Source organism: Mustela lutreola, chromosome 3, assembly GCF_030435805.1.
Source record: "Mustela lutreola isolate mMusLut2 chromosome 3, mMusLut2.pri, whole genome shotgun sequence".
Taxonomy (NCBI): domain Eukaryota; kingdom Metazoa; phylum Chordata; class Mammalia; order Carnivora; family Mustelidae; genus Mustela; species Mustela lutreola.
In genome coordinates, this window is record NC_081292.1 from 140621655 (window position 1) to 140644775 (window position 23121).

A 23121-nucleotide genomic window follows, 5' to 3' on the forward strand; every position below is an offset into this window, starting at 1 on the left:
GATAAAAGAGGTTTTGTTTTGGTTTGTTTTTGTTTTAGGGCTCTTGCTTTAACCTTCTTTTTCTTCCTTGTAGTATTTTGGTCTACCTCCTAAAATTCTGTTTTATCTTAAGCTTGCTTTCCTAATAGATTATGAACACTAGTGGAAGGTCCAAGCTAGAGTGAATGAATATACATGCTCTTGCCCTAGTTTTCCCCAAACTGCATGTATTTTAAACAATCATAATTTTTAATAACATAAATTTTAAAAAATTCTTACTGCCTTAAATAATGATAGTAGTTGATCTCTGAGTAGAAGACACTTATGTCATTCTACTAAAAGAGAAGGTCTGGACTAAGGAACGAGAAGGACTTTTTTCATACTTTTATGGTTCATAAAGTTGGAGGAAATATCTTGAACTGCAATAAAAACATAACCAAATTTTGTTTGCTTTAAAGGAAGAGGTCTTTCCAAAGAGAATTAACAGCTGACTGAACCAATCCTGCTAATTTGTTAAGTTACTAGCTATATTTTAAGGTCCTATATGATATTTAAATCTATGTGGTTGCTTCTTGACATTTATTTCAGATCAGACCCCAACACCAACAAGATTTTTGAAAAACTGTGAAGAAGTGGGTTTATTTAATGAACTGGCAAGTCCATTTGAGAATGAATTCAAGAAAGCCTCTGAAGACGACATTAAAAAAGTATGTTGTTAATCATGAAATTAGAAGAGTACGTCTAACAAAACAATTGTCCTAGCTTACACTTCTTGCTTTCTTATTTTACATACACTGATTGGCATTTATTGAACTTCTGACATTTTCTTTAATGTTTATATTTTAGATGCCTCTAGATTTATCCCCTCTTGCAACACCCATCATAAGAAGCAAAATTGAGGAGCCCTCAGTTGTAGAAACAACTCACCAGGATAGTCCTTTACCTCACCCAGAGTCTACTACCAGTGATGAAAAGGTTAGAAATTTTATATTTTTGGTAGAAACACAAACATGGTGTATAAAAACTATCCCAAGTAAAGTTAAATATTTGATTTACCTAAAATGTTAATATAATAAGTTGTACATAATTGAGTATCAGGTTATAGTAGTCTTTTATATGAAAGCCTGTGAATACTCATAGAAACTTCAGGGAAAGAAAATGTCACCTTTATAGATAATTGGTGTTTTATTACACACAGAAAAATTATAGGGGAGAACAGCAGTTATTTTAGATAAGTTATTTTTTTAAGGCTACAAGAATTTATAAAGTGAATTTAGATTTTGGGTTTTGCTGTTTTATTCTTCACCACTTTTATATAGTGACAGCTTTTTCTTTATAACTAAAAATTGCTTGTACCAGGGTTGTTTAGGCTTTTTAAGGGCTAAACAAATAGTTACTCATTATCAGCAATGGGTCTTTGGTATTACCAACTAAGATGATGATGATACTGTCTCAGTATAAGCCTTTTGTAGGTGGTTTAGGGCCTCATTCCTAGATCTTGAATACCTTGGTAACTTGGGACCTCTGGGCTATAGTGTGTGTTGAGTAATCATTATTGTGGTTCGTTCTTTTTTTTAAAGAGATGGGAAGAGGGAGAGGAGTGGGGAAGGGCTGAAGGAGAAGGAGAGAGAGAATCTTCAGCAGGCTCCATGCCCAGCGCAGAGCCTGACAACAGGCTCAGTTTCAAAACCCTGAGGATCATGACCTGAGCTGAAATCTAAGAGTTGGGCACTTAACCAACTGAGTTACCCAGGTGCCCCATGGGTATTTCTTGATCACTTTTTATTAATAAACACTTACAGTGAACTCATGGGGCACTGTGTGTGGCACAATGAAGAGGCAGTGACAGTGTCTTTTTCTAGATGATGATATTCTAAAACCGTAAATGAATTAACGGACTTCTGTCATGGCAAGGAATCTAGAAGTAAGGCAGAAAAAGCATTTAACGATCTACTTAGGAATAAATGCTTTGACCTTAGATGTTTTGTGGGTTTTTTTTGCCTCATTTCCTAATTATAGAAGTGAGTCTCATTATAAAATCTTTAAGAATACAGAAAAAATATGAGGAAGAAAAGCAAAATCACCTGTTAGCCCATAATTGAGTGATACAAATTACTAATATTTTGAAACATTTTTCCATAGATATATACATGCATTTTCATTAGAAGGATAGATGGATACAAAGAAAAACTCAAAGATCCTAGTTTACTTTTTAATTTTTTTAAAGATTTTATTTATTTATTTTTTGGAGAGCGAGAAAGCTAGAGACAGAGCACAAGTGGAGGGCAAGGGAGAAGCAGACTCTCTGCTAAGCAGGGAACCAATGTGGGGCTCGATCCTAGAACCTCAAGATCATGACCTGAACCAAAGGCAGACCCTTAACAACTGAGCCACCCAGGCATCCCTATTTTTTAATTTAAAACAAAAATAAAAAAAATTTTTTTAAGTAAGTGGCATACCCAATGTGGGGCTTGAACTTATGACCCCAAGATCAAGAGTCACATACTCTACAAAATGAACCAGCCAGGCAGGCCAATCCTAGTTTACTTTTATATTGTGCTTTAGACATTCAGCATTAATGAACACTTTCCCATGTCCTTAGAAAATTTCCAAAGTACTAAGTTTTAATTTTTTTTAAATTGTTTTAATTGATATATTATCTTAATGTATCAAATTATCCTGTTCTTTTTGGATATAAAGATTGTTTCTGTGTTATCACAGTTACAGGAAATGCTGTTAACTCTGTGATAGAAGTATCTTTTTTTCTAAAGAGCTTTCTAGTCCCTTCACACTCAACAGTTTTTCCCTCTTCGTTGTTGTTTTAGCATATTTCAAGGATAATTCTTCTTTCTGCATTCTTGTCTCTAGCCTCCCCCTGGGCAAGGCATAGTCTGTTTGGGCCTCCTTCACTACTCTTTCTCACTTTTCTTCTTAGGTGGTCTCTTCTACATTCATAACTTATAAAAACAACTACATGCTGATGGTTCTCAAACTTATATCAACCAAGGTATCTCCTGGATTTCCATATTCATCTCTGACTCCTATTGTGACCTTTCCCTTTCTATGTCTAATAACCATCTTAATATTTCTAAGTCAGAGCTCTTGATTCTTTCTCTGTCTCAGTAAATTTTCTCTCCATCCCATCTAGTTGCTCAAGCCAAGAATCCTTAATTCCTTTCCTCTTTCTTTTTTTAAAGATTTTATTTCCTTGAGAGAGAGAGATCACAACTGGGGGTAGCAGAGGGAGAGGAACAATCAGACTCCCCACTGAATGGGGAGCTTGATGTCGGGACCCTGAGATCATGACCTAAACCAAAGTCAGACGCTTAACTCACTGAGCCACCCAGGTGCCCCTCTTTTTCGTCACATCAAAGCAACAGCAAATCTTATCAGAAATACCCCCTGAATTATCCTTAATTTATCTTCTTCAGTCTTCAGTATCACCATCATCATCTTTTATGTGGATTATTAAGTTATCTTCTAACTGGAGTTTCTACTTCCATCTCTGATTTTCTATAGATTGCTTTATTTATTTTCATTTATTTATTTTAAAGGTTTTATTTATTTATTTGACAGAGAGACAGTGAGTAGTGGGAGATGGTAGCTACCTGAGATTAGTAAACATTTGTACTGTGTTAAAACTTTTTTAACCATTTCTGTTACTGAATTTGTATCAACCATAAACCCAGTCTCTCTGGACCTGTTTCCTCTTTTTACAGTATAATGATGGAGTAGGACTAGGTAATCTCTCCTAAATTTTGAGCTCTATAATTCTCTGAGACTGAATTATATTTTTACTTTTTACAGAAGTTCTCATGGAATCAGAGCCAAGTCGCCCAGCCTATTTCTGGATTGATAGGAAAACAAGTTGTACTGGAGAGGGTGGGGTACTCTGATGTTTTTAAATTAAAATATTGAACATTGCATTTGAAACTTTATAGCCACTTCCAAAATTTACTTTGGGGGAGGATATTCTGTCGATGCTTTTAGAAGTATGTTACATTCTGTTCACTCTAAGTTACATGGATTGTCTTATATTTTTAAATCCCACCCTTTCTCTGTCTTATTATTAAATAGGAGATACCATTGGCACAAACTGCACAGCCCACATCAGCTATTGTTCGTCCAGCATCATTACAGGTTCCCAATGTGCTGCTTACAAGTTCTGACTCAAGTGTAATTATTCAGCAAGCAGTACCTTCACCAACCTCAAGTACTGTAATCACCCAGGCACCATCCTCTAACAGGCCAATCGTGTAAGTGATGATTTGGGCCAGTCATTGAACTATTTATGAATTAAGTTTTTCTTGTCAGAATTTTTCTTCAGGCATTTAATTATTCAAATGTGGCCTTAGTTGTGTGTGTGTGTGTGTCTGTGTGAATCTGCATGCTTTGAAAAAGTACTAGGTTGGGTTTTTTTTCCCTAATATTGTAGATTAGAAAATAAATATCTGAAATTTAATTTGGGGGGGGAAGGGCAGAGGGAGAGGAAGGGAGAATCTTAAGCAGGGTTCGTGTTTAGCATGAGGTTTGATCTTACAGCCCTGAAGTCATGACCTGAATCAAAATCTAAGAGTCATACACTTAACCAACTGAACCACCTAGGCACCCCAACTAAAATTTAATTTTAAAAACAAATCAACATTGAATGATTTTAAGGTGGTCTCTTATTTTCCTGCTGTTTCACACAAAATACAGAAATTACTCCATCAGGTGACATTTCTTTCTGTTCTTAAACATATCTCTCAAGTTTTTTTTTTCTTATGATTTTACTTTTAAATAATTTCTACACCCAGTGTGGGACTCATACTCATAACCGCATGATCAAGTGTCGCATGCTCCACAGACTGAGCCAGTCAGATGCTCCTCAGGAGCTTCTGATAAAAATTTTTCTCATTAAAAAAAAAAAAAAAAAAAAAAAAATAGGGCGCCTGGGTGGCTCAGTGGGTTAAGCCGCTGCCTTCGGCTCAGGTCATGATCTCAGGGTCCTGGGATCGAGTCCCGCATCAGGCTCTCTGCTCAGCGGGGAGCCTGCTTCCTCCTCTCTCTCTCTGCCTGCCTCTCTGCCTACTTGTGATTTCTCTCTGTCAAATAAATAAATAAAATCTTTAAAAAAAAAAAAAAAAAAAAATTTAAAAAAAAAAAAAAATAAAAATAAAAATTTCTCATTTAACATTAGAGATTGTCCCAAGTAAATCCATAACTTTTCCTGTTTTTTTCCCTATTGTTTTTTTCATACTGCTTTATACATTATACATTTAAGATGCAATTTAAAATAGTAAAATTTTACAGTTTGCTTCGCAGTGGCTAGGAAATGTATTTTAAAATGATATGATAATAGAAGTAAAAATGCTCTTGTATTTTTATAGATGACTGATAAGGATTTCTTTTCTTTAATTTTCCTTCTCCTGTTTTTCTTAGTCCTGTACCAGGCCCATTTCCTCTTCTGTTGCATCTTCCTAATGGACAGACCATGCCTGTTGCTATTCCTGCATCAATTACAAGTTCTAATGTGCATGTTCCAGCTGCAGTCCCAGTAAGTTTGAGATTCAGACTCTAAATCTTTTCTTCATACCAAAACTGACATTTGTAATCAAAAAATACACCTAGGGCTGCTTGATTGGTTTATGAAACTGAATCCAACAAAAAACTTACTAGTGGTTAGTAGTATTTACTCGTTTTTATAGTAGAATTTACTTACGTCTTTATTAAAGACAAACATAATTGGTTAGAAAATGTTTTTCCATCCTCCAAAAATTTTGTTTTCCTTGTGTTATTAATATTAAGAAATTTAGTTCTTACTTAATACATTTTAATTTGACTAGATTTGTAGAATTCAAATTTAATACAAATTTTTGCCCTTTAGGAAAGTATTTATTCTAGAATACATGTCCAGTATCTCCATATTTTGATTATTGTAGGAATTGTTTATAAGAACACTCTTGTGAGCTTTTATGGTCAGGTTGGGTTTACAGCATTCCTTTGCTAGCCCAGACATGTGAAAATCTAAACACTCTAAAACAGTAGATAGTCCTTCACTTTGCTAATACAAATGTTTCTGAGAAATTGACCATTTTGAAAGATAAATCAAGATGTAAGATCCAAAAGAAAAGTTTCTTGAGGAACATGTTAAATATATAAATTTGAAAGTATCTAATACCTGAGTCCTTATAAAGACACTCAAGGCATTTTAAACAGCAAAGTTCTGTCTGAAGATGATACATTATGGTTGAAGTCACAGACACGTTAAACATCTACTTGTAATACTTAATAATTCAGTGAATATTTAAAAGCACATTCTTTTGATTAAGTTAGAAATAATATTTTTTACCTTATTTTTCATAAAACAGTTTTATTCAGACTCTTCAAACGTATCTTCATTGTTCAGGTTTTTATCATTAGGATCACTTATTAAAACATCTAGCACAATTTTCCAAAACACGTTATTTTTATTTTCACCTGAGTAATTTCAATGTAACACTTCCTGAGTCTGTCTTCCTAGAATATTCACCCAAGCCTTGATACTCATTCATGTAATAAAAAAAAGTTTCTTTATTTACCTTATACATAGATATTTCTGATTCATACAATATAATCATTTATTGTATCACTCTTAAAAATTGTTTTTAAAAGTCTGCCTCTAATAACTTCCAAGAATTTGAGGTTATATCCCCATACAAATTATTAAAATTAATGTGTAATATTTACTTTCTTATTAACACATTCTTCCAAGTAACCTAAGGTTTGAAAATTAGATTGGTTGAAGTAATTATAAAATAATGTATCATCTTCAGACAGAACTTTGCTGTTTAAAATGCCTTGAGTGTCTTTATAAGGACTCAGGTATTAGGTGACCACTTCCTCTTTTTTAGGATATTTTTGAAGAGGGAAGCATTCTTGCCCTTGTATTTGAGATTATATGATTATTCTGTTAAATGTAAATGTGATGAAAAAAACTCAAAGTGGAGAGATAATTTAGCTATATAATAATTACTCAATGTTAATATTAGTTTTTTTAAAAAATGAAGAAGTCTGTTCCAGACTATTATTTTTAGAGAAATTATTAAAGGTAACCAGGTTCTTTCTTTATCATTATATAGTATATTAATACATCAATTAGCCATGATTTATATATTTTAGAAATTACATATATACTTTTTAGAAGACCAAAATTCATGGTGATGTTATTTGTAAGCCTCATTGTCACAAGTTTTGATGTTTTTTCCTTTCATATCCAAATGGCAGTGTGACAGATCTTTGGGAGATTATGAGTCCTATGTAAGAAGAAACCATTTAAAATTTGTGAAAATTAAAGATTAGAGAAGTGTCTCAGAAATTGACAAGTTTTAAAGGATAAATCAGGACAGAAGATCAATAGGGATTTAAGGTTTTCTTGTACTGAACTCTCAGGTTTTTACAGCCATTGTGCAGATATAGCACATCATTTTGAATATATTCTCTAGCAATTATTTTTTAATATGTTTTGTATAGCTTGTTCGACCAGTCACCATGGTGCCTAGTGTCCCAGGAATTCCAGGTCCTTCCTCCCCTCAACCAGTACAGTCAGAAGCAAAAATGGTAAGCAAGATTTTACTTGTTCTGCACATTTCTTGAGCCCTTTTTGACTGGTTTGTCCATTAAAGCCTACTTCAGATGTACTATATAGATCACATTTTATAAAATTTTAGAAAGTATCACACTATAGAAGAACTAGAAAATTTGGAGAAGTTTCCATTAGCTGGTGACTAGTTAGTGGTACTTTAAAATAATGGATGGATTTGGAAGTTAAGTTCTAATTCTTGTCATTGGTTTGTCTGTAGCTTTTGAAACAAAATCTCCTCCTGGTGGTGGCTAGGAATATTACAGCTGAAACTAGATGTAATCATCTGAAGGCAGTACAGAGGATTTTACAGTGACAGAAATTAGTTTAACAGTGTTAATAAGAATTCTGAAATCATATACAAGTTAGCAATTGTTACACATAATGTATAAAGAAAAACTACATTTTTGAGTTGTGTTTTGACACTAAGAAATTAGTGTTGATGGGCGCCTGGGTGGCTCAGTGGGTTAAAGCCTCTGCCTTTGGCTCAAGTCGTAATCCCAGAGTACTAGGATCGAGCCTCACATCAGACTATCTTCTCAGCAAGGAGCCTGCCTCCTCCTCTCTCTACCTGCTTCTCTGTCTACTTGTGATTTCTGTCTGTCAAATGAATAAATAAAATCTTTTTTAAAATGAAAAGAAATTAGTATTGTTTAAGGGATGAGTTATAGATAAGGAGACAGGAGACATGTGTTTTAATTTTAATCCTAACTCTGCTATTCACTACTCTTAATCAAACCACTTTAACTTTGAGGAGATTCAGTTTCCTTATTTGTAAAATAAAAAGATTAAACTTTTATTTCTAGAGTTTCTCTTAGCCCAGATTCCATAAACCTGCCAAATTCCTTAGTAAAAAAACCTAAAACTGCTGCTGCTTTTTTCTTTTTTTTTTTTCCTCCTTAATCCATGTAATTCTCCCTTCTATAGCCTCACACACTTCAGGGCTTCTTAACATCAGCTGATGACTGCATCCTTAGAAAAATCAATATATAGTTATTATACAGCTGTTATTCAAGTTCAGTCCTAGGCGCTTTATTACCAATATAAATTTGTATAAAAACTATTATATATTGCAAAGCTTTAAGTTTTTTTACCTCTGTTCTCCATTATAGCAAATAATCAATCTAAAATTGGCATGTGATGACTTTAACAATAAAATTTAATATACCATCTGAATGAACAATGGTTGAGGAGTATAAAAATTAGCTGGTTATTGATTGTGGGGAGAGAACTCTTTGAAAACCCAAGACAGAATTTTTTTCACATAACAACATGTTTAGCTCAAAGCTTTGGAAATACTAAGATGAATCCTCTTCAGTTAATAGCAGAAAAGCTTCATTGGGAATGTTTTTTATACTTACTACTTTAAACATACTGTACTAGTGAAAAATTAGTTGTACACTGCATCTAAAAATACATCTATATATTCAGTGGATTTTTTTTCCTAACAAATCTGATTTGTTCCTTTTGAATTAAAAAAATACTTTGGGCTATAAGAAGAGTAGGCCATATTTGTAGAAACTATTAAACTTAATACTTACTTCAGTAATTTTTCCTTTTAGGTCACCAGGAAATTAACAAGAATAAAAGTGTTTTGTGTGCTTTTATATTAGAAAAAAAATCAAAGCTATAACTTTAAAAATAAATTTATATATAGAGAACCATCATTGGTTGGAGGCATGGGGAGTCATAGATTGCCCCACTTAAATTTAACAGTCCAATTAAATTTATTATTAGAATTTTGCTAATGTAAAATAACCATATTTAGGTGATTGCCTATTTTAATTGGGGTAGTAAATAAGATTGTCCTGTTTTAATTAAATAAAAAGACTCAGAAATTAGTCTATTTCCTTTTTTTCTTTAACTTTTCATTATGGGAAATCTCAAACATATACAGAGTAAACAGTTATGGTATAATGAACCCCCATGTACCCATCATCAGCTTTAATTATTAGCAATATAACTGCCATTCTTGTTTTATCTATCCCTCAGACCATTCCCTACCCAATTCAATTATTTTTTAATAGGCCCTTCTTAATGTAAAATTTATATACATTGAAATGAACCAATCTTAACTTGAATATATAAGTGTATTAATGTAACTCACACTGTTCTCATGGTATTGAATGTTAATATCTACCCAGAAAGTTTATTTCCCTCCCCAGTCAATACACCTTCCCAGCTCTTCTGATCTTTGTCACCAGCAATTGGTCCTAGAATTTTATACAAATGGAATCAATATATATTCTTGAGTCCAGCCAACCATATGTCTGTGAGATTTATCCATGTTGTTGAGTATATCATAATTTGCCTCTTTTTATTGCTGAGTAATACTCCATTGTACAAATTACCACAGTTTCTTTATCCATTCTCTTGTTCGTGGATACCTGAATGGTTTTCAGCGTTGAGCTTTGTGAATAAAGATGCTGTGCACATTTTTATATAACTCTTTTTATGAATGTTTACTTTCAGTTGGTCTGTCTACTGAAAAATAGAATTACTGAGTAAGAAAGTAATTATACACTTAACTTTGTAAGACACTGCCAGACCTTTTGCCAGAGATATGCATTCTCACAGGCAGAGTATGGGAATTCTGGTTGTTTCCACATTTTTGCCAGCCTTTAGTGTTGTCTGTATTTTCATTGTAGATATTTCTAGGAGTTTGTAGGAATATCTCATGGTTTCGATTGCATTTCTGATTTTGCCAGATGCCTTTTGTGGTATGTTCTGCTGATTTTTTAAATTGGGTTGTCTCTTATTATTATGTTATAGGAATTCTTTAGATACAATAAATACAAAATTTTTGTTACATGTATCTTACAAATATTTTCTCTTAGTCTGTAGCTTGCCTTTATTTTTTTTATGGTGTATTTGTACTATCATTGATTGCTACTTTTATCTTCAGTACTTACTTCCTTCTGGTTAATTGGGTTTAATTTGCCTGTGTTTTTTCGGCGAAAGTGGAAGCTTAGATTATTGATTAAGTCATTTTACCTTTCTCATATAGGCATTTAAAACTATAAATTTCTTCTTGTTCACAAGTTTTGATATGCTAGATTTTCATTATCATTTATCTTCTAATTTCCTTTGTGATTTCTTCTTTCAGCTGTGGGTTATTTAAAAGTATATAATTTCCTAAATATCTGGAGGCTTTCTTTTTATCTTACTGATTTCTATTTTAGTGACATTGTGGTTTGGGAACTTACCACCTTTGGTATATTGATTGTCCTGTGTTTCCATTTTCTAATACATCATACTTATTGGACTCTTTTGTGAAAATAGACTTTGCCATTCAATCCAGGTAACATGAACTGGTAACAAAATAACAATTGCCTGGAATGCTGAGGGAGTTCTGATTAATTGGGTTTTTTTGTTGTTGTGGTACAGAAATTATTTCACATCTCACCATTGGCATTGTGTTTGTGTGGGTATGTATTTTTAAATATTTCACACAGGGAGAGCAGGAGGGAGAGGGAGAAACAGGCCCCTTGCTGAGCAGGGAGCCCAGACTCCTCTGGGATCATGACTGAGCCTAAGGCCGATGCTTAGCCAGCCGAGCCAGCCAGGCACCCTGGTTTTATATTTTTATCAAATATTACTAGTCTGTTTCCCCTATCTTAATAACATAAAATGAACATGTTGACTATCTGTTAGAATTTTCAGTGTTTACATGTCATCATCAACTGTACTTACATATTGCTCTAAGTACAAAACCAATCTACCAACATTAGTAAATAACCTGAAAATAGTTCAGTTTTTGTAGTTTGATTCATCTTCATATATTTTGTCCCTAGTCTCATTTAACAATTATTTCTTTCGATTGTTACTTATTTAATGAATATTTCTTAGGTACTAAGAAATTAAGTAGATATGGTCTTAAATCTTGAGATTTTTCTTGCACATAGTTCTGGTGATCATCAAAATTCTTTTTACCTTTTTAAGGCCATTAGTCATGTTTTTCAGCAGTTAGAATTATATCAGTGATTTTTGGTTTTTGGAGCCCTTGATAACTTTTGTGCACAAAAACAATTATTCAGGGACTATTTTTAAAAAATACTAGATTTATTAAAGCTACCCAATTCAAAAACTTAATTCTTCCTTGAATTCTCAAGGCCAATTTACAAATCCAGTTATATAATGATTATTTTTAAAGGTCTTCAAATATAATTAATCTTAAACATGCTAAACTTAATTTTAAACTTAATATATCCCATTTTCTTTATAGGCCCCTCAATTATCTAACAAACTTCCCTAAAATGTTTAATAACTTTAAACTTCGAGTGGGGTTTGGTTTCTTAACAGTCTAGTATTAAGAGGATTGGTTAGACTATCTTTGCTCTTCCAACTGAAGTCATAGACTAAATTGATCTCTTAAACATTTTAAATTGAAATTCAATGGTAACCTGTTACTCTGTGGCAAATTATTCTAATTAATTCTAGGACATAAAATACAATTTAACTACATATTTTTTCTAAGTCTGAATTAAAATGTCAGTGTCCTTAATTTACCTTAATAAGTTCCAAGGAGCTTAAAAAAAAGCTTAGCAAATGAGGAAATAATTATATCATCCCAACTAAAGAAATTGAGACTGGGCTCATATCCCAGTGTGTGTATGTAGGTTTCTTAATGACCAGAAAAATGATCACAGGACTTGACTCTTCTCCATCAGTGATAGGACTCCAAATCCATGCTCTCCAAATGAGTGATTCCCAGATCATCTCCCTTAGATTCATGTTACACATTAAATAATTTTTCTGTTTGCCAGTCTGCTATCCATACCAATAAAACTTACAATTTCTTCTTTCATGCTTGAGTTGGATTTTGCTTTGTTGTTGTTTTCAACTCTTTAAAAATATTTAAGTGTCCTCCCTATTTGATTCTTCATCTCTCCTAAGGATTTATTTGACCAATATCATCATAATCTCTTAATGACATACATACATACATACATAGTGTAGTAGTGATTCTGCTAAACTGATATGCGGTTCAGAAGAAGTTATATACAAACCTAATGGTAACCACAAATCAAAAACCAATAGTAGATATGCAAAAAAAGAGAGAAAGAAATCCAAGTATATCATAAAGAAAGCCAACTTACAGTGAGAGAACAAGGGAAGAAAGAAACAAAAGATCTACAAAAACAGGGACGCCTGGGTGGCTCAGTGGGTTAAAGCCTCTGCCTTCGGCTCAGGTCATGATCTCAGGGTCCTGGGATCGAGTCCCACATCGGGCTCTCTGCTCAGCAGGGAGCCTGCTTCCCTCTCTCTCTCTGCCTGCCTCTCCATCTACTTGTGATTTCTCTCTGTCAAATAAATAAATAAAATCTTAAAAAAAAAAAAAAAATCTACAAAAACAAAACAAATGACAGAATGCCAGGAAATACATATCTATCAGTTAATATTCTGAATGTAAATGGACTAAATGCTCCAATCAAAGAAATAGGGTGACAGAATGGATTAAAAAAACAAGACCAATCTATATGCTGCCTACAAGAGACTCACTTCAGACCTAAAGACATGCAGTTTGGAAGGGAGGAGATGCAGAAACATTTATCATGCAAATGGATGTGAAAAGAATGCTGGGGTAGCAATACTTATATCAAACAAAATAGACTTTAAAAAAAAGACTATAGCAAGAGATAGGGATGTTATATAATCATTAAAGGAACGATTCAACAAGAAGACATAACAATTATAAATACTTATGCACCCAGCATAGGAGCACTCGAATACATAAAATGATTAATAACAAATATAAAGGAACTAATTGATAGTAATACAGTGATAGTAGGGAACTCTAACACCCCACTTACATTGATGGACAGATCATCTAAACTAAAAATCAGGAAACTGGCTTTGAATGATACATTGGACCAGATGTTTTAATAGACATATTCAAAATATTCCATCATAAAATAGAATACACATTCTTTTCAAGTGCACTGGAACAGAATAGATCATATATTAGGCTACAAAATATGTCTCAAATTCAAAAATATCAGAGTTACACCATTAGTCTTTTCCAACAATGTAATGAAACTGGGAATCAACCACAAGAAAAAATCAGAAAAGAACACAAATATAACGTGTTTCTAAACAACAAATGGGTCAACCAACAAATCAAAGAAGAAGTTAAAAAAAAAGTTAAAAAAAAAAAATACATGGAGACAAATGAAAATGCAGTGGTCCAAAATCTTTGGGAAGCAGCAAAAGCAGTTCTAAGAGGAAAGTTTATAGCAATATTGACCTATTTAGAAGCAAAAAAAAATCTCAGATAACCTAACCTTACTCCTACAGAAGCTAGAAAACAAAGAACAAACAAAACCCAAACCCAGCAGAAAAAAGGAAGATAAAAAGATTAGAGCTGAAATAAGTGTTATAGAGACTATTTTTTAAAAAAAATGAAATGAAATGAAATCAGGAACTGGTTCTTTGAGAAGATCAACAAAGTTAATAAATCTAGCCAGACTCATCAAAAAGGGAAAGGGGAGACTCAAAATCAGGAACAAAAGAGAAATAACAACTGACACCACAGAAATACAACGGATTGTAAGAACATTATGAAAAATTGTATGTTGGGGCGCCTGGGTGGCTCAGTTGGTTAAAGCCTCTGCCTTCGGCTCAGGTCATGATCCCAGAGTCCTGGGATCGAGCCCCGCATCGGGCTCTCTGCTCAGCCAGGAGCCTGCTTCCTCCTCTCTCTTTGTCTGCCTCTCTGCCTACTTGTGATCTCTCTCTGTCAAATAAATAAATAAATAAGTAAATAAACAAATAAATAAATAAAAAAGAAATTCCTTCTATTAAAAAAAAAAAAAATTGTATGTCAACAAACTGGGCAACCTAGAAGAAATGGATAAGTTCCTAGAAATATAACTTCCCCCAAATCAGAAAGCAACAGAAAATTTGAACAGACTGATTACGAGCAATGAAATTGAATCAGTAATCAAATAACTCCCAGCAAACAAGTCCAGGACCACACAGCTTCACAGATGAGTTCTACCAAACATTTAAAGAAGAGTTAAAACCTTTTCTTCTCAAACTTCTCCAAAAAATAAAAGAGGAAGGAAAACAATCCCATTTACAATTACTCCCAAAATAATAAAATACCAAGGAATAAATTTAGCCAAAGTGGTGAAAGACCTGTACTTTGAAAACTAGAAAGCACTGAAGAAATTGAAGATGATGCAAACAAACAGAAAGACATTCCATGTTCATGCAATGATTGGAAAAACAATTACAGTTAAAATGTCTATACTACCCAAAGCAATATGCAGATTTAATTCAATCCCTGTCAGAATACCAGCAACATTTTTCATGGAACTACAACAAAATTTGTATGGAGTCACAAAAGACCCCAATAGCCAAAGCAGTTTGTTTGTTTGCTTTAAAGATTGTATTTATTTACTTGAGAGAGAGAGAGAGCATGAGAGGGGAGAGGGTCAGGGGGAGAAACAGACTCCATGCTGAGCAGCGAGCCTGATGTGGGACTCAATCCCAGGACTCCAGGATCATGACCTGAACTGCAGGCAGTTCGCAAAAAACCAACTGAGCCACCCAGGCGCCCCAAAGCGTGTGCATGCATATATATATATATATATATATAATATATAATATATAATATAATATATATATAATTTTTTTAAAAAAATACCTATGTATTTATTTGTCAGAGAAAGAGAGTACACAAGCAGGGGGAGCAACAGGCAGAGGGAAAAGCAGGCTTCCCACTGAGCAGGGAGCCCAACTGAGCCACCCAGGCATTCTGCCAACGCAGTTTTTAAAAAGAACAAAACTGAAGGTGGTGCAATTCCAGACTTGAAGTTATATAACGAAGCTATAGTAATCAGAAGGTATGGTCTGGCACAGAAATAGGTAAACAGATCAATGGAACAGAATGGAGAGCCCAGAAATAAACCCACAGTTATATGGTCAATTAATCTTCAACAAAGGAGGCAAGAATATGTATTGGGGAGATGTCTCTTCAACAAATGATACTGGCAAAACTGGACCAGTTTCTTTCATCATACATAAAAATAATCTCAAAATGGATTAAGGACCTCAGTGTGAGAGTTGAAGCCATAAAAATCCTAGAAGAGAGCACAGGCAGTGATTTCTAGGACATTAACTGTAAGGACATCTTTCTAATATGCAGATTTAATTCAACAAAGTTAATAAATCTAGAGGCTAGAGAAAACAAAAGCAAAAGTAAAGTATTGGAACTACATCAAAATTAAACCTTCTGCACACCAAAGAAAACCAACAAAACAAAAAGCCTACTGATTGGGAGAAAATATTTGCAAGTGACAAATCTGATAAAGGCTTGGCATCCAAAATATATCAAGAACCTACACAACACCAAAAAAAGACAAATAATCAATAATCCAGCTTAAAAATGGGCAGAAGATGTGAACAGACATTTCTCTGAAGAAGACATACAGCTGACCAAGAGACACATGAAAAGATACTCAATGTCACTCATCATCAGGGAAATGCAAATCAAAACCCAAACGAGATACCACCTTACACCTGTCAGAAGGTCTAAAACCCAAAACTCAAGAAACAAGTTGGCAAGAATGTAGGGAAAAGGGCAACCTCGTGCATTGTTGGCAGGAATGCAAACTGGAGCAGCTACTGTAGAAACCAGTATGGAGGTTCCTCAAAAAAATAGTACTACCCTTTGATCCAGTAGTCTCACTACTGAGCATTTACCCCGAAAAATACAGAAAACCTAATTGAAAGGGATATATGCACCCCTTTGTTTATTGCAGCATTATTGTTACAAGAGCCAAATTATGGAAGCAGCCTAAGTACCCATCAGTAGATGAATGGATAAAGAAATGGTATGTATATACAATGGAATATTACTCGGCCATATAAAGAATGAAATCTTACCTTTTCCAACAGTATAAAAGATCTAGAGGATATAATGCTAAGCAATATAAGACAGTCAGAGAAAGACAAACACTGTATGATTTCACTCATATGTGGAATTTAAGAAACAAAACAAATGAATAAAGAAAAAGGACAAACCCCAAAACATTCTTAACTACAAAGAACAAACTAATGGTTACCAGTGAGAAGGGGCAGAGGGTGAAATAGGTGAAGGCTATTGTTCTTCACTTATCTAGAAGAACACGGAGCAAAAATGGAATTGTTGAATCACTGTATTGTACACCTGAAATGAATATATTACTGTCTGTTAACTACACTGGAATTAAAATTAAATACAGTGAAAGATACATTAAAAAATAAGTCATGTGGGAGAAATGGCATTAGAATACAAGAATGACTAGCACACTATAGCTGAAGAGAAACTTACTTGAATCCTAAGATAACCAGGGATGCTTTTATAGGACCCTGATTTTCAGATGTCTAGTACTTATAGGTAGGCAAAATGCATTGTTTGTGTCTACTATAGATACTGAAATGGGTCCTTTTATTGCTAAAGAAATTTCTTCAGAGCAGGTTTTTTTGGTTAGAACTTTTAAGTCTTTGGAAAAGTGAGAATGTGGTAAGAAAAAGAAGTGTAGGTGAGGATCCATGAATACAAGATTATGTAGTATTTGTTAATACTACAGAAAAATTCCTAGCATCCACTTACTGTCTTCCAAAGAATTGCCATGGACCTAACCAAATTTAGGTTTAGGAGTTTTGTCATTAAGCATGTAAACAATAGATAGTTTCCATCTGTGTTACTCTTGTAATGTAACAACTTTCTTATGTAATATTTGTAACCAAAAAGCAACTTGTCTGAATAAGAAAATATTAACCATCTAGGAGTTTTGTTAAGATTTAATAAAGTATTTTGGTAGCATTCTGCACAGTCGTTCCTTTAAGTCTTGTGTGACAAACTGAGAAATACCTTTGCACACAGTGGGTAGCCAGTAGGTTTTCTGCAGGGGGTTTCTACTGAGAGCTGACAGAGGGCATCTTGGCAACTGTTCAGAAACCTACATTAACTTAGTTGGGCCCTGCATGGAACCTCATGTTCAGCAGAATTCTTCTGACCTGCCTCTGCATGCCAGGCTAATCAGCAAACACCTAATGAGCCCACTCCAAAGAAACAAACTCTCTCACAACCTACTTCATTTTCATATGTTCTCTGGGGGTGGGGAGACAAGGCTTCATGAGGACTGATGATGCTGCAAAGACCACAATAATGATAATTAACTTGCTGAATTTAGAAGATTATGCTGTTAATTAGTTGCAAAATAAAGATAAGTAATAGAGCAGCAGATGGTAGGATAACACCCAGGAGAAGGAGGGTTATTACTCTGATGAGCTTTTGTGGCACATATGAAATATGGATCTGACTTTTTCATAAATTGTTTCTAGAGAACATTATGTTTTTTCTTTGAACTATGATGGAGTAGTTTGTTCCTACTAAGTTCTGACAGATGTGATAAAATTTGTTTTCAGGAGTGTGAAATATAACCTAGAGTTTGAATAGCAAATTACTTTTAGCAGATTACTTCTTAAAATGAGGAAGTAGTATTGGTCAGCACAATGAACTATTCATTTTCTGACATAGTTTATATCTAAGAAAAAAGTTTTCAATGTAGTAGTTGAATTTTACGTTGCTAAAAGTTAATTCCAAACATTAAAACACTAGTCTGCTTACAAATATAGTAATAACGATATTTTAGTTTTCTTTCCAATAATGTCTGTAGTTTAAAATTAAAATTATGCTTAAGCTTTATTGTACATATTGGGAATACAGACATTTTGGATCTCAATCTTTTTATTATATTAAATTTCTGTATGGAGAGAAGTATCTTATTGACTGCTGATCTACTTAGAATACTTCATATAGGCAAAAACTCTAGTTTGGCAAAACTTCAAAGATGTGTTCAATGAATTAGGAGTTAGCAGAATATCTGATCCTTGCTCTGTTTCTAACTTACTCTTTGATTCTGGGAAGTAACTTCATTCACTCTTTGGACCTTAGTATGTCTGTCTGTAAGCTGCTGATTGGACTAATTGATATATCTTCTAGTTCCAAAATTCTGCTGGAAAAAAATATCCATGGTATTTATATATGTTTTCATTGATATTTTTGAACCACACTATTTGTTGTTCTTTAAACTGTCTTTGACAAATATATATGGGTGGATTGTAGATATCCTTTTATTATAAAATTTTCATGAATCCTCATATTTAGTGACATCTTTTTTTCACCTAACCCATTCTAAATTTTTTAGTGTATGTCTATTTTTTTACTGCTTTTTAAAATACATATATATGTGCAGTTCAGAACAGGGTAAATTAACCCTTGAAAATCTTTTTCTTAAATTTTGTACCCAGTGGCACACTTTCTAAGTCAGACCCATTGTAATCAATGTAACAGCATGGAGCAAACATTAGAGCTTCCTCACTGGGTGAGTACTGTATACACTAGGGCAGTCAAGAGAGGATAATGAATGAATACTGATGCTGCTTTTTAAGTGCTCTATAAGGTAGTAACTTGCCCTACTAAAGATTATTCAAGAGAGTGATGTTTATGTACTTCAGACTCCCCTATGTGCAGTTACTGTATTTCATTAATTCTAAGAGTTAAGCTCTTCACTATAAAACTTTAAATGCTCTTCAGTTCTATGTTTTCTACCTAAGGACTTAAAAATGTTTTATCAACACATAATTTACCAAGCTTCACATCTCAACTGCTACTTACATTTATACACATTTTATATCCAGAAGTGAAAACCCTGTAACCTAACACTATAAACTGGATGCTGTTTACTGTATTTTGATGTGTAACATGCTGTTTTTAAAAGATTTAATTATGCAGACTGACCACCTCCCCTGATTTTCCTCCTTTGTTCTGCACTTTCAAACTCTATTTTGAGTTCTTTGACCACTTTGCCTAAGTAGTAGTTCTGGTTGCAGCCAACTACTCCTTTATTCCATTATCTAACTTTAGTTTAATCCACACATGTCCATATTATCCCATCAGTTATAAGTGTCTCAGTTTTCTTCGTCTTAGCTATTTCTGTGACCTTGGGCAAAAGATCTCTGGTTTCTTAATCTCTAAAGTAGGGGCACTGTCCTAGTAGAAACTCATTGAAAAAATACTGATAACAAGGATGAATTTCAAGTGCATTATGCTAAAGGGAAGAAGCCAAATTCAAAAGGCTGTTAACATTGTATAATTCCATTTATATGACATTTTAGAAAAGGCAAAACTTTGGGGATCAGAAAACAGATTAGTGGTTTCTAGGGGTTGGGGCGGGGCTGAGAGGAAAGAAGTGTAAGGGAATTCGGGGGAATAGAGTACTGTTCTGTATCCTGATTGTAGGGTGGTTACACAACACAATGCACTTGTTAAAATTCTAGAGCTATGCACAAAAAAGACTTCTTACTTATATGTAACTTACACCTCAGTAAATTTTTTTTTTTAAGATTTTATTATTAGAGAGTGGGAACATGGGGTGGGGAGGGCAGGCTCCCCGCTGAGCAGGGAGCCCAGTGCAAGTCCTCTGTACCAGGATCCTGGAATCATGACCTGGGCTGAAAGCAGATACTTAACTGACTGAGCCACCCAGGTACCCCAATAAACTTGTTTTTTAAACTACTGACTGACGTGTTTTTAAAATGATACCCAGAATCTACAATGAATAGCAGTAGAGAGAAAATGTCCAGTAATACTTGTCTAGGTATAATTACTGCCTTGGGAAATGTTAGTGACCTTTTCATGTATGAAGTTTTTCAGAGGTCTGGATCACTTAAAGATGGTAAGGAGATATACATAAATGAAATCAAAGAAATTATAAATTTGGGGATAGTTGTACAATTTTCTAAGTTGTTTTTAGTTGAAGTAAGTGAAAGCAGTTGTACTAATGTCATCTGGGGGCCTCTTTCAGAAGCTCTTCTCTCTTTCCTACCTGTATCAAATTTTGTGATGAAACTTTATTTTGGGCTTAAGGACTACATCTCATTTATTAAGAACAGTATCAGCAATAATAGTCCCAGGTCTTTCAGGTCCCTTTCATTTCTAAGATATTACAGTATGATTATCTTATGCTAATTATTACATATTTATATATTTTTTAACAATAAAACTACCCCAAATATCACTTGTGCCATTTTCGCCAAAGAATCCAATTTCTGTCAGTTAACAAATACATGTGTTGTTCAGTTATGTAGCAGATCAGTTTATCAGTTGCTTAAAAATGGTGCAGAGAAAGATAAGGCGATCTCTGTTTTGAAAGAGCTTACTAACTCAAAATCTTACCTCCCCTCACCCCAAAAAAGAAAGAGCTTACTGTCTGGTTGAGGAGATAAGATATTCACATATAATGCCTTTTTGCTAGTAGAATAATAAGCTTTATGCAAATTGCATCTTTATTAAGAGATAGCCCATAAATGTTTAGGGCCTCCTAACACTAGGTTGTTCATACTGTGACAGTGGATCAGGAACAATTCAGTTAACTGGCAAATGGAACATAGTAGAGGGGGTAGACTAAATCATCTTACTGGAGACAGGGAAGACATAATGGAGGCAAACCTAACTGTAGGTTCTAGGAGGAGGTTCAGTCTGACAGTTAATATAGTGGCCTAATAAAAATGCAACATCAGGTTGTTGACCAAACAGGCCCTGACATCAGACTATCAAGCAGAGATGAGTTAGGTGCAAATTTGGAAGAGGTTTAGGTTTAAGATGTAAACGGAGCCTGGGAAGATGGAGATATAAGAATGAAGTAGGAGAAAATAGGTGAAAGTGTATGTAATTAACTTGTGTGCTTATTTTAGTTAAGCAGAGCTAAATATTTTCAGTCAACAGTGTTTTTATTTTTCACTCTTTTCTCGGAATTTGTTAGCGAACAAGAAAGTGTAAAATCCTCTAGTAGTGCCAGACAGACTCAGGAAAGCTTCTCAAAGTGTTTATCTTACTACTTGTAATGATAAAACTAATTTTAAAACCAAATATATTCTTGCATTCCGTAACAAATATTTTGTTGTTGTTAACCAAAGAATATTGGGAGTTGGAATTGAGTGGAAAGCAGCGAACTTTTCTTTTAATTGGTGTTTGCATTTCAGAGATTAAAAGCTGCTTTGACCCAGCAACATCCTCCAGTTACCAATGGTGATACTGTCAAAGGTCATGGTAGCGGATTGGTTAGAACTCAGTCAGAGGAATCAAGACCACAGTCATTACAACAGCCAGCTACATCCACTACAGAAACTCCGGTATGTGTGTTGTTTTTATCATTAGTACTTTATCATCCTTTAAGAAACAAATACAGTATAATTTAAATGACCATTATATATACTTTGAAAAAAATTATTTCTGGTCATAATTCCAAAATATACCAGAAACCTTGGTAAAAGGTAGTTCAGTGTAAAAGTATTGATACCCCAAAATAAATAAGTAAATAAATAAGATAGGCAGTTGTTACTGATCAAGATACTGTGTAAATGTGTTTCTTGGCCTGACATGGCAGTAATATCCATTGATACTTTTTAAATCATTTTTTTGTTGATTGTATTCAGCAAATAATGTGTGCATGTGTGTGTGTTTATTACATTACTAACGTAAATCAAATGATTCTTGGATTTAAATCTGAGAAACATTGCCAAAGGAGCGGATATATATACCTTATGGAAACTGTTTATGCTGGAGGTCCTTTTCATTTATTTCCAGTTTGTGACTGCATATTAGATAGCTGATGTCTATAGTCCATGTCTGTTATGTCTGTAATGCATTTCTACATGGAATGATTACTGTATTTTTGCTAAATGTTTTAGAACTTTAGAACTTTTAAGATAAAAGGTACTTAGAGATAAATAATACTAGCTTGGCATTAAAAAGCAAAACTTTGCAATTAAAGAAACAGGTAAATGGCAAGTTTTAGGTTGCCTCATAATTGTAACTTTTTAGATAATTGTATTTTATCTTCACAAAACTTAGAATAAAGTGGAATGTAGGCACGCCTGGGTGGCTTAGTTGTTAGGTGTCTGCCTTTGGCCCAGGTCATGATCCCAGGAGTCCCACATCAGGATCCCTGCTCAGCGGGGAAGCCTGCTTCTCCCTCTCCCACTCTCCTGCTTATGTTCCCTCTCTCACTATGTCTCTCTGTCAAATAAATAAATAAAATCTTTAAAGAAATAAATAATAAAGTGGAATGTAGTTGTGGTAGTTATCCATTAAACAACTTGGAGCAAGAGAGAAGGAAAATAAGTATGTTTTAATGTCATAATTCAGAGATTAGCAATCTGACTCAGGGCCCAAATCCAGGCCATGGGTGTTTTTTCCTATGGTCTGTGAGCTATGTGTGGTTTTTATATCTTTAAAATTTATTTAAAAGAAATGAATATATTATTTATTTATAGTAACTAAAGTTCACCTGGATCTAATTTTTATTTATATCCTTGTATTGGATGGGAGCTTCTTGAAGGCGGGACTTTATCTGTTTACTGTTGTATCACTCCTTTCTGGGTACTCCCTGTGTTCTTTTTAATAATGAGGAATGAATGAATCAATGGAAAGAGGGAGAGGAGGAAGAATACATGTTTTTTAAGTGGCCCTAAATTCTTGTTAGGTG

General features: G+C 33.9%; 1 protein-coding gene across 5 annotated transcripts in view; it reads left to right on the forward strand.

Annotated features, from left to right (window-relative positions):
• Window positions 1-23121, forward strand: part of ATF2 (activating transcription factor 2) — an 84945-nt gene that overhangs the window by 41970 nt on the left and 19854 nt on the right. For all 5 annotated transcript variants that reach the window (XM_059166981.1, XM_059166984.1, XM_059166982.1 and 2 more), the window contains 6 exons: window positions 568-686; window positions 826-954; window positions 4057-4235; window positions 5401-5515; window positions 7471-7557; window positions 21617-21766. In XM_059166981.1, coding sequence (XP_059022964.1) covers window positions 568-686; window positions 826-954; window positions 4057-4235; window positions 5401-5515; window positions 7471-7557; window positions 21617-21766 — 779 coding nt within the window. The remainder of the gene's footprint in view (window positions 1-567; window positions 687-825; window positions 955-4056; window positions 4236-5400; window positions 5516-7470; window positions 7558-21616; window positions 21767-23121) is intronic.